Source organism: Leptidea sinapis, chromosome 39 (genome assembly GCF_905404315.1).
Source record: "Leptidea sinapis chromosome 39, ilLepSina1.1, whole genome shotgun sequence".
In the NCBI taxonomy this organism is placed as follows: domain Eukaryota; kingdom Metazoa; phylum Arthropoda; class Insecta; order Lepidoptera; family Pieridae; genus Leptidea; species Leptidea sinapis.
Window position 1 is genome coordinate 4,683,306 of NC_066303.1, and position 15,969 is coordinate 4,699,274.

The 15,969-nt window shown below is 38.4% G+C and overlaps 2 protein-coding genes across 6 annotated transcripts in view; both read left to right on the forward strand.

Annotated features, from left to right (window-relative positions):
- Positions 1 to 15,969, forward strand: part of LOC126976168 (probable ATP-dependent RNA helicase DHX35) — an 80,992-nt gene that overhangs the window by 55,285 nt on the left and 9,738 nt on the right. For all 5 annotated transcript variants that reach the window (XM_050824401.1, XM_050824399.1, XM_050824402.1 and 2 more), the window contains 7 exons: positions 7,016 to 7,096; positions 8,811 to 8,870; positions 9,440 to 9,596; positions 11,233 to 11,330; positions 12,144 to 12,390; positions 13,341 to 13,482; positions 15,296 to 15,415. In XM_050824401.1, coding sequence (XP_050680358.1) covers positions 7,016 to 7,096; positions 8,811 to 8,870; positions 9,440 to 9,596; positions 11,233 to 11,330; positions 12,144 to 12,390; positions 13,341 to 13,482; positions 15,296 to 15,415 — 905 coding nt within the window. The remainder of the gene's footprint in view (positions 1 to 7,015; positions 7,097 to 8,810; positions 8,871 to 9,439; positions 9,597 to 11,232; positions 11,331 to 12,143; positions 12,391 to 13,340; positions 13,483 to 15,295; positions 15,416 to 15,969) is intronic.
- Positions 1 to 15,969, forward strand: part of LOC126976185 (ceramide phosphoethanolamine synthase) — a 389,843-nt gene that overhangs the window by 47,261 nt on the left and 326,613 nt on the right. The window lies entirely within an intron of this gene.

The following is a 15,969-nucleotide window of genomic DNA, read 5'->3' on the forward strand; positions in this document are numbered from 1 at the left end:
CATTTTTAATAAGTACATTGTGTTATAGCGTCCTTACGATGGTAGTGATACATTCGGTTACGGGCCCAACTCGCACTTGGCCGGTTTTTTAAACAACAATTTATTAACGTTCGGAAATGTCGTGACCTTTTGGCGAGTAAATGAAGTAGACTTCATAAATCACACAGACGGTGCACCATTAGTATTAAAGCTGAACGTATCAAGATCGTGTCATGAATGTTGGTCGGGGGTCAAGCAATGCCATTCATGCAATGTGAAGGTCAGGTGCTTCGGTTACATAAACTTATTACTGCTTTAAGGCCGGACCGCATTAGAGCGCTGCGTTGCGACTCGCTTCACGTCGCTAGACGGTACCTATCGCATTGCAACTGCAGTAAGCGGCAGCTCGCGTCATGTCTATATCAGGAGGTCTACTCGCAAAATCGACAACAATGCATTCGAAACGATACGACAATACTCCGAATATATCGCAACTATCCTACTCTAACAAATCTTCGAATTCCTTATCGTTTATCGTTACCATAGACTAATATTTTGTATTTTTTACGATGTTAGTGTGAATGAAATATGTTCAAACCTAAACATTATCTGTGCTATGTCGCTGATAAGTGTCAAAAGTCAAAACATAGTTTAGGCGCTAAGGGCCATGCCAGACTCTGCACCACCAGTTTGGTATCATTTACACATAATGTAAATGTTAAAGAAATATGTAATTAATATAATATGACCATTTAAAATTGAATAAATAATACAAAACTTGCTGATAATAAAATGTAAGAAAAAGTAACTCAACCCTTCTCGTCGACTTCCTATTTCTCAGGCGGCCATTTGCATTAATAATAATCAATAATGTTCGGAAAAAGTAGACCTCTGCAGCAGAACATACAAGAAACACAGCGGCCACTCTTTTAAATCAATAGAGTAGTTTACAATGGCTGTATATATTTATATGTAATAATATAAAAATTAATTGCTGTTCGTTAGTCTCGCTAAAACTCGAGAACGGCTGGACCGATTTGGCTAATTTTGGTCTTGAATTATCTGTGGAAGTCCAGAGAAGGTTTAAAAGGTGAATAAATATGAAAACGCTCCGAATTAAATAAAAACAACGATTTTGATTTTTCTTTGATGTCGTTCAGAAATCAAATTAAAATAGTTTAAAATGAATAACTAATTAGAATTTTTAAACCTTTCTAACTTTCTCAGGAGGTAAAAATAAACTTAATTTTAGCTAACTATATTTGGTAGATTAACTACAGTTGTTAGCTATCTATCAGATTATTTTTATGTGGGTTGATAAATATTAAGTTAATTCATAAAAAACATTATTTTATTTATTATGTACAGATCAACGTCTGTCGGGTCAGCTACTACAAAATAAATTAGTTTGTAAGGTTGGAATAATATTATGACACTTAGTGCAGCGCCGCGCAGCGCCGCGCTAATGTGTTCCGGCCCTTATTGTACGCTGGGTGGCGCGTGGGGCATGTCATTAAATTGATAGCGATAAATTAATATGAGGTAACGTTATCAGGGCTTGGGCGATCAGGAAGGTAATATGTTATGAGGCGAGTGTTTAAACTGAGATTTTTATGCAGTAATTTATTTATTTGGTCAATGTAAAATGAAGACAATATTAATATGAAAAAACAGAGTAAGAACTAGAGGAAATATCGATATAGGATTTGTGAATTTGTGAGTTTTGTTTGGTTTCGAAGTAACTGACTGAACTGAGTAATCGTGTTATTTTGTTATTCTTGCCAGAATATGCTAGAGACGTCCATTTCTTTCGCGCGCTTTGTCTATACGTTAGTAATATATTGTGAATCTATGGTTGTGACAGTATTTTTTTTTTAAAGAAAATAAGGGACAATACGAGCAGGACGTTCAGCTGCTGGTAATTGATACGCCCTGCCCATTACAATGCAGTGCCGCTCAGGATTCTTGAAACCCCCAAAAATTCTGAGCGGCACTACAACTGCGCCCGTCACCTTGGGACAAGATGTTAAGTCTCATTTGCCCAGTAATTTCACCAGCTACGGCGCCCTTCAGACCGAAACACAGTAATGCTTACACATTATTGATTCACGGCAGAAATAGGTGCCGTTGTGGACCCATAATCTAGCCGGCATTCTGTGCAAAGGAGCCTCCCACTGGTAATTATCGCTTCGTGTACTAGAAAGGCTGATAATTAAGGTTTGGAATATCCAATCCGTACTTTAAGGGTCATATAGTTAGATAGTTCAGAAATTTGAAGCCCTGTCGCATGTTATAAATAAGATTTTATGCTCGAACAAAAACTTTTCAGCATTGTAGTGAATCTTGATCAGTTCACAAAACAAAGTTATTCTACGGAGAAGAGAGTTATATTCAAATTGCTCAATACTCATTAACTAGCTGCTTCCCGCGACGTCGTTTGCGTGGACGTTATAACACGCAAAAATACTTTGTCTGTGTCTAGCATGATAATTTGTAGCCTATCTCTGTTAATATTTACTTATGCAAAATTTCAATTCAAATTATTCAGTCGTTTTTGCGTTTTGTACAAACATCAGGTAACCAGTGGGAGGCTCCTTTGCACAGGATGCCGGCTAGAGAGAGAATGGGTACCAACAATATTTCTATTTATACAAGCGCCTATTTCTGGCGTGAAGCAGTAATGTGTAAACAATACTGTTTCGGTCTGAAGGGCGCCGTAGCTAGTGAAACTACGGGGCAAGTAAGACTTAACATCTTATGTCTCAAGGTGACGAGCGCAATTGTAGTGCCGCTCACAATTTTTGGGTTTTTCAAGAATCCTGAGCGGCACTGCATTGTAATGGACAGGGCGTATCAATTATCATCTGAACGTCCTGCTCGTCTCGTCCCTTATTTTTATAAAAAAAAATCGATACAGACTAAGAGACATAAATTATATAAACTACTTTTTTGGCTTTGGTATTGTTATTAAATTATACGTCAAGTGTTCTTCAAAAGAACAATCAATGGACAGAATTACTACTTTGTAAATATTTTATCATACGTGTAGATTTTTATTTGATAAATCACTTAGCCTACGACTAATTAATCTACCACCCATTCGAAAATTTTTGGCTCAGACCTGAGAAAAACGCGTAGTAGCGCGAAAAACTTTGCGGTTTTTTTTTAAATATTGTTGTAATTAAATTGCCTTAGTACAAAACAACCACCTCTGAAAGATTAAGGAATAGGATTGCATTACGAGTGCGGAAAGTCTGTCATTGCAAAGAGTTCCGACAAATGTCTACCCGAGCCGAGGCGCAGCCGTAGGTGAGGGTTGACAGTGATGGCGCCAACCGTATAAGAATATAAGCAGAGATTTTTTTTTTGTTTTCTTCACCCATTCTGGGTAGGCAAAGAGAACTATGCCCATACAGCCAAGTCTTTAGTAGATTTTTTTTATTGATATGAAATGAAAATGAAATTTAATGAGATGAAATGAAATCTAACCCAACTAATTGAATCAAATCTTTAAATCTGATATTGAAACAAATTAGTCGCTTCTTTTTAGAAATATTTGCATGAAACATAAAAACTTCTATGACTCTTTTTGGTAAAAACTTCGTGGTTCGTTTTTCTTTTTAATAGACATTATTTTGACAGTTGGGAAAGATAACGCACGAGTTCGGAAAAGGTAAAGAAAAAGCCCACATCCCGAACGCTATACGTCTCTGCAATACGCCACTTTTTGAGCAACTGTATTAAAAATATATTTAATATTATGAATATTAGTGCAATCGAACCAACAGCCAGTTACATACACCAAAACATTACAACTAACAAGATAAGGTAATTTTATTATTTATCATAATTAGTCATTACCACCTACAATATAAGTGACGCGCTGATTTTGTTTTGATTTCGAGAATGATTCACTGAGGTGACTCACGTTAGACGGTCGGGCACTGGAACGGTTCCGTATCGTCCTACATAAAAAAGTTTTTTGCATGGCGGCCATTTTGGATTTTGCCTTGCATTTGGATTTTAGTGTCACTGTCAAAAACAGCTATCTAAGGCTAAGCGTTATGCTCAAACGCAGGTAATGCAGAACAGTAAAGTACAGATTTTGCAGGGCAGGGAAGGCGAGGCACACAGGTCACAGAGTATACTGCGACGCAGCAAGAAACGTTTGCGATGTCTAGTATTAACTCTTAATAATGTCTTTTTCGAATAGTCTGGATGATAAGTATAATACAAACAAAGTTCACAACGCACTAATTCAATTAAATGATCCGTTCTAAGAAGTAGCGGTAAAAACATGCACACGACCTAAAGATTTATTTTAATATAAAACCGCGACATTAGTGTCGCGCGGTGAGTTGTATTTCTAATTTCATAACAGCAAGAAGTGAAAAGTGGGATCCTTCCAAATATTGTATTCTACATTTTGGAAAATAAAAGTGATTAGTTAAGTCTTTGTTTTCATAACAGTACGTAGCTCTTAGTGCTTATGTAATATGTTAAAAGAAAATCTGCTCTTCGTGAACCTGCGTCGTCTGTGTCTCAGCATACCCTTAGCCTGAGTATTGCTATTAAATATGTTTAAAAGACTGTTGTCTAAATATTGATCTTTGTTCCTCTCCATTATATACTTGTAATAGAATACCAATAACTTATTCCGTAATTTCCTTTATACTTGCCCATAGATTGACAATAATATACAAGTGCATAACCCAGTGTTTCCCAAACATTGTTCTCGCACGGCCCAGTAATTTTCACACTTCCTTTTAAACCCAAGCTGGTTCCGTTAGGTAAAATAAAACAAATTAATAAAAAAATAATTTGAGAACACGCACGGAACGCGAGAGGTCGTGGGTTCGAGTCCCGCATCGTTCATAAAATTTTGTTTACAAATTTTATTTGTGTATTAATCCCAGAAGTGAGGGTTATCACTTTAAATACATAACAAAATGTTTAGATAAGCAAGAGCGACATCTCAAGTCAATTTTCTAATATGCAAATATTGGGGTTGAGCAGGCTATCAACTGTAAAGTATATTCTGTAGATGAAGCCACTACCTGCGAATTGAACAAAGCATACACGATTTTATGAAGATACGTCACTTGAACGGTTAGCTCAGTTGGGAGAGCACTCGCACGGAACGCGAGAGGTCTTGGGTTCGAGTCCCGCATCGTTCGTAAAATTTTATTATACCTTTGGTTTTTTTAGGCACGTTGTGAGATTTGAGCATAAGCAAAGAATATAATTATAAAGGCAGCAGGGGATAAACATGCGGGTTCGCGTCAACAAACCGGCCGCGTCAGTGACACCGTATTGCGTTGTATGATTGAAATTTATATAAATACTAGCTATATCTTAGATAAAGGATTGGTCTCCGCTGCGCTCCAACTAAATACCGCAATACCTAAGAAGAATAGCTTTTTTATTACGGTTACGATTAGATGTTTCTGTGCGTGGCATCTTGACACTCAATGGCATCTTTCAAATTTTGTAACATACGCTTCGTATTATTTTACATTGAAATTAATAAAATACAAAATACTTACTGATGATATGTGAACCCAGTGTCATTCTTATTTCTTGTAGTATTATTTTTTACAAAGTTTTACTACGCAACCTGGTATTTTAGTTTCAATTATTAGCAAAGCTTAACAGAACATGTGGCACGTCAACGTCGCACGTTGTCCGAGACTGGCTTGAGTAAGTCCACTTAGGCGTAGTGACCGCACCTTGCGACTCCGCCTGTGAGCGCAGCGGAGACCAATCCTTAATCTAAGAGCTATATATAAATTTTGTTTTATTAGTACTCTGTTTTGCCCATCTTGTATTTTAATTATTAAATAAACTATATCAAAATGTATAGAATTCATGATTAGTTTGAGTGCCGATGTCTGTGAAAGCTAGACTCGATAACCATCATGTTAGCGCTTTATAAGGCTGGTCTGGCCATGTATGGATTACAATATACGTATGGACTATCCGAAGATCTGTTTAGCCTGATCCCTGATCATTCCCATCACTTGGATGTTTGACGTTCCTCCACAACGTGGTCTTTCAGGAATTTCTTTCTACGTATAAACAAACTGTAGATTAAACTTCCTTATATTAGATGGGGCAAACGGGGGCAATCTTTCAGGTGGGAGTATTCTAATAAGGTATTCTTTAAGCTCAAATGTTTCTAAGTCGTACCGTGTCGGGAATACAGTAGCTGACATATGATTTGACACGTGCGGTTTCGAAATGCCAGACGTCAACAGGATGCGGGATTGATATCATATCAAAATACGGAATTTATTTATTAGACCGGTGGTATAATTTGGTTCTCATCTCAAGAATTCCTCAATTATTTTATGAAAGAGACGGACATACGAGCGTAGGGACACTTGATGTTAAATGATCACCGCTGCCCAAATTCTCTTGCAACATCAGAGGAAACACAGGAGCGCTGCCGGCCTATTAGAAAGCTGTACGCGCTTTTTTTGAAGGTACCCATGTCGTATCGTCATGGAAACACCACACAAGGAAGCTCATTCCAAAGTTTGGTTGTACGTGGAAAAAAGTTCCTTAAAAACCGCACCTGTGGAAGATAGCCTATATATAGCCTAGAAGAAGTGGACATCTATATTATCTGCCAAATAATGAACCGTAACTACAAATCATAAAAGTACCTACTAGACTAGCGAAACTCTCTAAGAAAAAAACGAATCACTCGAATGTATGAAACGTGCAGTCCTTGATAGATATACACATGATGGCTGTTATCTCGTAAAAAACGGAGCTAGCCGAAATCCACAACGTTTTAAGCAACTGTTCGCTTTCAGACTTAGCTGGAAAATACTTCGTCGCCAATCGCTATACTGTAATTACTACTATTTCAAACTTATTTCAAATGACAGCACGTTTCATACTGAACTAAATTACAATGTTGACTTAAGCAGTCCTGCCTCTTCGTACGTAGTATTTACATCCTCTTTGGTACCTTCGTGATATTTCGAAGAGACGAAAAGTTTATAAAACTGTAACTGTTCTCTTTCAGTTTATGACTGAAGGTGTGCTGCTTCGAGAAATGTTTGCGTCACCTCTACTTATGCAGTACTCCTGCATCATTATAGACGAGGTGAGTGCTAATCAAAACCTAACTACTAAGGCGGAATTAACACTAAAGAAAAACTTAAATTATTTGTATAATTATGGATTTCCACAAAGTAACGCCTACTTCAATAATTTTTTTTTAAATCTTAATATTATTTTGTTTGTTGATAATTTGTAAGTTACATTTGGTTAAAGTATTCAAAAGCCAAGAAAAAAACACATGAAAAACGCTTCGTACAACTTTTCTGTTCACATTTTGGAAAACATAAACTTATTCTACTACCGTAATAGGAGAACCCTGTGTGAAAGTGAGATAATTATCCTTACATAAAAACCAAGGTGCGAGAAAGAGAGGGAAGAGATGAAGACCATGAAACCGTATTGAAACAATTTAGTGTCCATTAGTCTCCTGTCAAATTCAACGTTTGCGTTTAAATTTAAGTCTTTTTATTGTTATAGTTCTGTGTGTTGAAAGGTGTTAATTTAAAAATATAATGGTTCTTGTTCTGTATTAGATTGTGTTGTAAATTTTAAATAAGCTAGTGAGGCTAATCAACAAGTGCGAATAAGTGTTATTGATAAAGTTTCTCAAAATAATATGGCGATGCCTCATTCGATACGACGCGGACGTCTAGAAAGATGTTTCTCAAGTATGTATTATTAGCAATAAAAAAATCTATTTCAAGAAAAAAACGTGCATACGTTACAATGACATTAAAGACTTCTATCTAATATTATGCACTAAAAAGTAAAAAAATAAGTTCGTATCTTTGTACCTCTATTATTTATACGAGTAGTTTTTATTCAACGCAGAAAGTAGGTCTTCGCTCAATAAGTTTTTTGTTTATGTCTAGCCTACGAGAACTGTTGCATACGTAGGGATACTGTAGCCACTGCAGCTACGTCGCGATACTGTAGCAGCCACTGTAGCTACTATGACGCGGTAAAATATTAGACCAGTGTCGTTAATTTTTTAAACCAAAAAAATAATAGTAGGATGAAACCCATTGGAAAAGGATGAGAATGTAACAAAAACAATAACAAAAAGGAAAAATAAATTGCGGGTGAGTAAGTGGAAAGGGTAAAAAAAACGGCTTATCTCGATTTCCGGCGAAACTACAAGTCCTATGGAAAAAAGTTAAGTAGGCTAGTTGGCTGGATCACTTGGCGTTGCGTAGAGACGTCGCTTCATTGTGTGTCTTCTATCGAATTTATCACGGGGAGTGTTCCGAAGAGCTGTTTAACGTGATTCCTGCCGCCGAATTCCCCCGCTCGACACGCCACAAGTTAGGTTATCATCCCCACCATCTGGATGTGTGGCGGTCCTCCACAGTGCGGTTTTCAAGGAGCTTTCTTCCACGTGCTACAAATCTGTGGAATGAGCTTCCTTGTGCGGTGTTTCCGGGACGATACGACATGGGTACCTTCAAAATAAGCGCGTACACCTTCCTTAAGGGCCGGCAACGCTCTTGTGATTCCTCTGGTGTTGCAAGAGAATGTGGGCGGCGGTGATCACTTAACATCAGGTGACTCGTACGCTCGTTTGTCCTGCTATTCCACCAGACGAGCGCAGTTGTAGTGCCACTCAGAATTTTGTGTTTTTCAAGAATCCTGAGCGACACTGTGTTGTAATGGGCAGGGCGTATCACTCTGACCATCAGATGAACGTCCTGCTGGTTTCATCACCATTTTATCCATAAAAAAATTTTAAATTTTGATTGCCTTGATATATTGTGCAGGTTCACGAAAGATCGCAAATGACCGATGTTGTGATGGGACTGCTGAAGAAGATTGCAAAAGTAAGCATATTTTAATATATGTACATACTTACTGACCCGACAGTAAATGAAATACTGTTTTTTTCAATAATATTTCATTTCATCAGGAGTTATTTCGTAAAATATGCTCCCCGTTGTTATAATGAAATTGTTTCACAGCACAACCGTCCAACCGTCCGTCAATAAATTCTCTCATAGAAAATATGTCCAAACAAAACAAATTACTGGAAATAAAAATAATTATCGGTGCTCAATCGAAATTAAAACTATCCTGTCTCTCAAGTTGGACTAAATCTATTTAAGTGGCGGATATTTTGGAATTTGTTTCTTGGTCTTTATTTTTTTTCTCAATAACGGCAAAACTAATAGATACTCTATCAAATTTAAAAAAATTCCCACCGTTATGTTTTATGAGACACATTCCGTTGACACACAGACACATTACGTTGACATACAGACACGGACGGACAGCGATGTTTTAGTGGTCTAGGGATCCCTTTGGTTACGGAACCATAACATTATCTCTCTGCAACACCATAAAAAGTGGCTTTACAGTACAAATAATAATGTACATGCCTGTACATTTTCAGAAAAGGAAAAACTTGAAAATAATAGTTTCGTCGGCGACTATGAACGCCGATTTCCTGAAGGATTTCTTTAACATAAAGGAAAGCGGCGGGAAAGATACTTCGGTTGTTTTATCGATGCAAGGAAGAACGCATCCCATCGACGTATTCTATGTTGAAGGTGAGTCGATTAATGATGTCAAACATCCAATGCGACAAGTTTATTGAAGTCTGAAGAAGAAGGTCGCCACACAGGTGACTTCAAGACCACTAGCGAATAATTAGTTAGAACGGCTAACTGCTAAAAACTTTTCCATAACCTGCAGCTATACATTTTTTTATGGAAAAGGTGTACGCGCTTTTTTTGAAGGTACCCATGTCGTAACGTCCCGGAAACACCGCACAAGGAAGTTCATTCCACAGCTTTGTAGTACGTGGAAGAAAGCTCCTTGAAAACCGCACTGTGGAGGACCACCACACATCCAGATGGTGGGGATGATATCCTAACTTGTGGCGGGTCGTGCGAAGGTGTGTGTGAAAATTCGGTAGCAGGAATCACGTGAAACAGCTCTTCGGAACTCTCTCCGTGATAAATGTGGTAGAAGACACACAATGAAGCGATGCCTATCTATATCTAAATAAATATATTTCATCGGTATGTATGCCATATTTAAACCAATATGCTGTTTTTTTAATTGAGGCATAATATGACCATCATTTTTCACTATTATATTTGAAATTTATTCGTATATCTATTATTTCGCACACCTCCTCTGCACAGGGACCATTAATATCCGGGGCGTTGAAAGCGTTGCAAGTTGAAGATATCAATGGACAAGCTTAAATTTTGAAACTAAATCGAAACAACGTTAAATTTTAATAAACGGTTTTACTGTATTATTAAAAATAAGAGAACATTGTTCACTATGAGCTGTTGTGGTCGGCGCATTATGAATATAAAATAGAAATAATAATAAAAAACTCAGACTTCAATTATGCCTTTAATATATGCTTACGGCTAGCAGTTTTAAAGATGCCATATTGAAAAACGATCTAGTGATGTCCCACAACACTAGTGAAATGACACACTCCGAATATGAGTTAATAAAAAGCTCGCTGAGTTACTTGCGCCCGTTCTTCTCAGGTATGATACTATTTCGAATGGGTGATAGTTTTTGGAGTTACTACGACTTGGCAATCTTAATTGTTTACAGTCCCAATAGATAAGATTTCCTTTTCTATCTTGCTCTATTAGATTATCTTCTCCCTCGCTCGCTTTGTTCATCTAGCTACGCTAGTACTATGTATTAGTTTATGGCATACACTTAGACAATTTATACTTCTAGATAGAGCCTCTTGCTGCTAGACAACCGATGAAAACAGGCCAGGTTTATTATTTTAGTGTGCGTGATAAGCATCTCGTTACTCAAAATGGAGGTTAACTGTCAACCTCATTTTTTTTGACGGTTTCACAGCTGTCACAGTGTATCTAGACGTAAAAATGATAGAAGGGAATCATCATCATCATCTGTCGGAAGTCGTCCGCTGCTGGACAAAGGCCTCCCCCAAAGATCTCCATGACCATCGGTCCTGCGCTGCCCTCATCCAACGTATTCCGGCGATCTTGACCAGACCGTCGTTCCATCTTGTGGGGGGCCTACCAACACCACGTCTTCCGGTACGTGATCGCCATTCGAGGACTTTTCTGCCCCACCGACCATCTGTCCGTCGAACCTTGTGTAAAGCTAAAGGTTAGTGTATTTAAATTTCTTCTTTTTTAAATTGATGTTTAAATATTCGTGTGCGCGTATTTTCAGAACCAGTTGCGGACTATGTAAAGGCGACGGTCGACACGGTCATCAAAATACACGAAAACCAGCCGTTCGGTGATATACTGGCGTTTCTGACATCGTCCGTAAGTTAACCTTGAATAAGATATAATTTTTATACCTAAAATTCTTTGATAATTGTTTCAAATCATTGTTGATTTAACTCTAGTTGTATTGTAATGAAAGATCTTTAATAATACTTTGGAATTTGTTTAGTTTTGAAATGCTTATTGAAGGCAGCTTGTTGCAACGTAAGATATATCGCTGTATACTTTATAAATATATAGCGTTATATTCTGTACGCTGTAGGTACTTCTGTAAATACTTTTTTTGCGTCGCGAACTTTTGGCCACAAGTTTAGTTTACAACTTAGTTTCTTTTCATACTGGTCATATTTAACGACCCTTAAAGCACAGTAGTTAGTGACCCTGCCTACTGAACTAGAGGTCCCGGGTTCGTACCCCGGTAGGTGCTAGCGTGAACATGGTGTTTGTTTCCGAGTCATGGATGTTTATGTATATTTATGTATTATTAAGTACCTAAGTATATTGTATTAAATATATCGTTGTCTTGTACACATAGTACAGGCTATGCCTAGTTTGAGTCAAGCTACTTTATTTGAAAGAATGTCAACATTATTTATTTATTTAATTAATTTTTATTAGATTTATCTAGCTGAAAGACACGAGACCAAATGTACAACAGAGTCTTACTAGTAGGGTTCCTAATTGGTAACCCTTTATGTACAAATCCCTAAAAATTACATACAAAGACAGACAGAATGACAAACATGGTTTCCTAGTACACTCATATCATGCATACTAGTCTCAGAATATGTCATTTTTGAGCAGGAGATACGAAAAAGTTATTTTGGTTTACTGGAACATCGCAATTTACAGGAAGAAATAACATCAGCATTAGAAACTCTTCGCGTGTACGCAGACGAGAACAACGAACGGAATGCCCACCGCAATACGTTCCCGTCTGGTGTCGCCTCCGCAAACATGTCTGTGCTGCCCCTGTACGGGAGCCTGCCGCTGTACGCGCAGATAAAGGCGTTCCAGACAGCCGAGCGGAACGTCCGCAAGGTGATACTGTCCACAAATATCGCAGAGACCAGTGTTACCATACCTGGAGTTGTTTATGGTGAGTTTAATTGACGTACAAGTTTTATAGTATATTCAGACATCATCCAGGTTTTATGGACTATTTCTTTATTTAGTGACCACCACGGACGAGTAAAAAAAGAAGGACTCCGTGTCACCTTACATAACAGTGGAGCAAAACAAGCCGGTAAACGAGTAAATACATAGCCCCACGCACACACTTACACTTTTGATTTGCCATCGTCTGTGACAGATCAGTATTCGTCGCAATAAAATATTTTAAAAATGCCGTCGTGCGTTGTGAAAAAGTGTAAAGACGATGGTATAAAAGTATTTGTGGCCATGATTATTTAAGGGAGAAAAAATTGTGTCTCTATTATACCCCGTAACCGCACACACACTAGCATAAATATGCTTCACTTGCTAATATCACGGCGCGGAGTCCTTATTTTCTTACTCGTCCGTGGTGACCACTCGTCGAATCCAACTCTGATTGGCAGTGTTGGGGAAGCTCCGTAAAATCTTCTCAACCCAAATACCAGTATCTGAAGGCGAAGATTTTCAACCAGTGTGTGTTAACAGTGATGATTTACAATACGCAGACGTGGTCGCTATCTTTGGGCCTGATGAGAAAGCTCATGGTAGCTCAAAAGGCAATAGAGATGGCAATGCAGGGTATCGAGAATCGAATCAGAAAGGAGGAGATCCGTAGGAGAACTAAATTCAGCAATAAAAAGGCCTCGAATGACGACCACGTAACGGAAAACGCAGTATTGTTAGCCCCCCCCACAAAATGGACCAACAATCTGGTCAATATGATTAGAATAGGTGGGATGAGGGCAGCGCAGAACCGATCGTCTTGGAGATATTTCGGGGAGGCCTTTGTTCAGCAGTGCACGTCTTTCGGCTGATGATGATAATGACATAAAGAAATGCATCTCGGTTTACCAGACAAATATTTACTTAAACAGTGTGCATTTCCTCTTTCAGTGATAGACTGCGGCTTCCATAAGCTACCGTACTTCTCTCCGGAGCTGGGTGTCGAGTGCCTGACCGTGTCCCCGGTGTCCAAGCACAACGCCATACAGCGAGCCGCGCGAGCAGCCCGGACAAATCGCGGCTACTGTTACAGGTATTGTATGCCGGAACACTGATTTAGAGCAGTATAAATGAGGTTTCCATTACAGAAATTTTCTCAGTATGTAATCTAAGATCATGACCAAAAATGCAATGTCCCAGTAACATCATGCGAAAAACAAAACCAAATTGGTGACTTCCCTAGTTTTCTCCATATTTAGTTATGGAGCGGAGACCTGGAAAAGCCCGACAGAGACCGAATAAACGCCTTTGAAATGTGGAGCTGGAGAAAAATGCTACAGGTTCCATGGACGGCCTTTCTCACCAACGTGTCTATTCTGAGAGAGCTTGATGTCAAAACTAGACTTTTCACTATATGCTTTCGTAGGGTTCTGGAATTCTTCGGACATATTGCTCGTACAGAGATTCACAATATTGAACAGCTTGATGGTGACAGGCAAGGTAGATGGTAAACGTCCCAGAGAACGCAGTCTCAAGAGATGGTCGGACCAAATACGATCTTTTCTGAACATCAACTTCCACAACGTCCTTCATGAAGAAAAGGATCGCAGCAGATGGAGGGAAATTGTACGGGAGAAACTGATGCAGTGGGGGAGTCACGACCCTCAGTTATGAGGAAAACGACGCGAGGAGGAGGGATCTAAGATCAAGTATATTGCTGTCACTGTCCTCATTATTGTCAGCAATATTAATATATTGATTAGTTGATGTGTTAACAAGCGCTACCAACCTCATGGTGCCATAAGATATCCCAATTAATAATTACATTTATATAACTGCTGTTATTTATTACTGTGCTCTTGTGAGAGTGGCGATAAATAAGAATCTCTTGTAGATAGAACGTATTTATTGACATGACACATTATATGACATAAACTCAAGAACATGTTGAGAAACCTAAATTACGAAGCTACTGAAATTCTTATTCGTTAACCACTACTTATATTAGGTATAGCATTTGATAAATAAAAAGCTTAACACATACTCACACACACACACACACACACACACACACACACACACACACACACACACACACACACACACACATACACACACAAACACACAACACTAGCCCTAAATTATATATAAAATAGTTTCTGTGTTCATAATTTGTTGCATAACTTCCATGGTTAGACCTTAAAATATGTTGATGTTTGTTATTTGACATTTTACAATGCACAACTGGGAAGAGAATGACCACCATGCGCATGCACGGGCTATCCTATTTTGGGGGTCGAGGGTAATTTTAAGCAAAATTGCATTTTTTTTGCAACAAATAAAGATTTATTATTATTATATTATTTTTATTAAGGTTAGTTAGATACAGAAAGGAATATGATGTTAACTTGACAGTAGACAATGGTGTAGTAAGAAGTGCAGGGCATAGAGAAGGAGTGAACGATAGATCTTATGGTTATACAAAATATATAATATTGGATTATCCAAATGTTTTGAGTTTTCTTTAGTGTTAATTCCGCCAATATTTTATCTTTTTATCTTCAAACAATTCGACACGTACTTCGCTCGAGATTAGAGTGTCGTGACAGAGTTTGGCGGGTAAATATCTCCTGAGGATGCCTCGTGTAGAGGCGAAACACGTGTCAAATTGTTTGAAGACATATATTGGCGGAATTAACACTCAAGAAAAGTTAAAATATTTGGATAGTTATGGATTTCCGCAAAGTAACGCCTACTTCAATAAATTTTCTAATATTGGATTGCCATAATCTAAACTACCTACTACTACTACTATAGAAATACAACAAAATTATCTTCCAAATTAATAGGTGAAGGCTTCTCTGTTTCATTTTAATACAATTTATCGTAACTGGTTATGTTTTCAGACTGTATACAGAAGCCGAATACGATAAACTTCCAGAATCTGTTCCGCCGGAGATGTGCCGAACTGACCTGACCAGCGTACTGTTGCTACTCAAAGCTCTCGGGATACACAACGTGCTGAGGTGACTACTTTATAGGGTGTCTTACTGAAAATGCAAATTCCACCTCCGTACGGAACGCTACAAATTAGAATATCATTCCCACCATCTGGATGTGTGGAACACCACGAGAGTGCGGTTTTCAAGGAACTTTCTTCCACGTACGACCAAGCTGTGGAATGAGCTTCCTTGTGCGGTGTTTCCACGACGATGGGTACTTTCAAAAGCGCGTACACCTCCCCTAAAGACCGGCAATGCTCCTGTGGATCAGGAAATCCGTACGCTCGTTTGTCATAAGGGCAACCAATAGCAATTATTTTTCCGTTGCTAAGCTGTCTGCCCGTCCGTCTGTATGTGATAGTTCGCAATGACAAAGTACTGAACACGGCCCCGATTAAGTACAGCATCTTCCCTACTGATCTTGTTCATGTCGATTCATCGCGAAGATGTTCTACTTACAGATTACTGAGACTTATGAGATTTACTTTTTTATGGAAGAGGAGGACACACAATCGCACGGGTCACCTGTTGTTTAGTGACCACTGCCATCCACATTATCTTGAATCACCATTTAAATG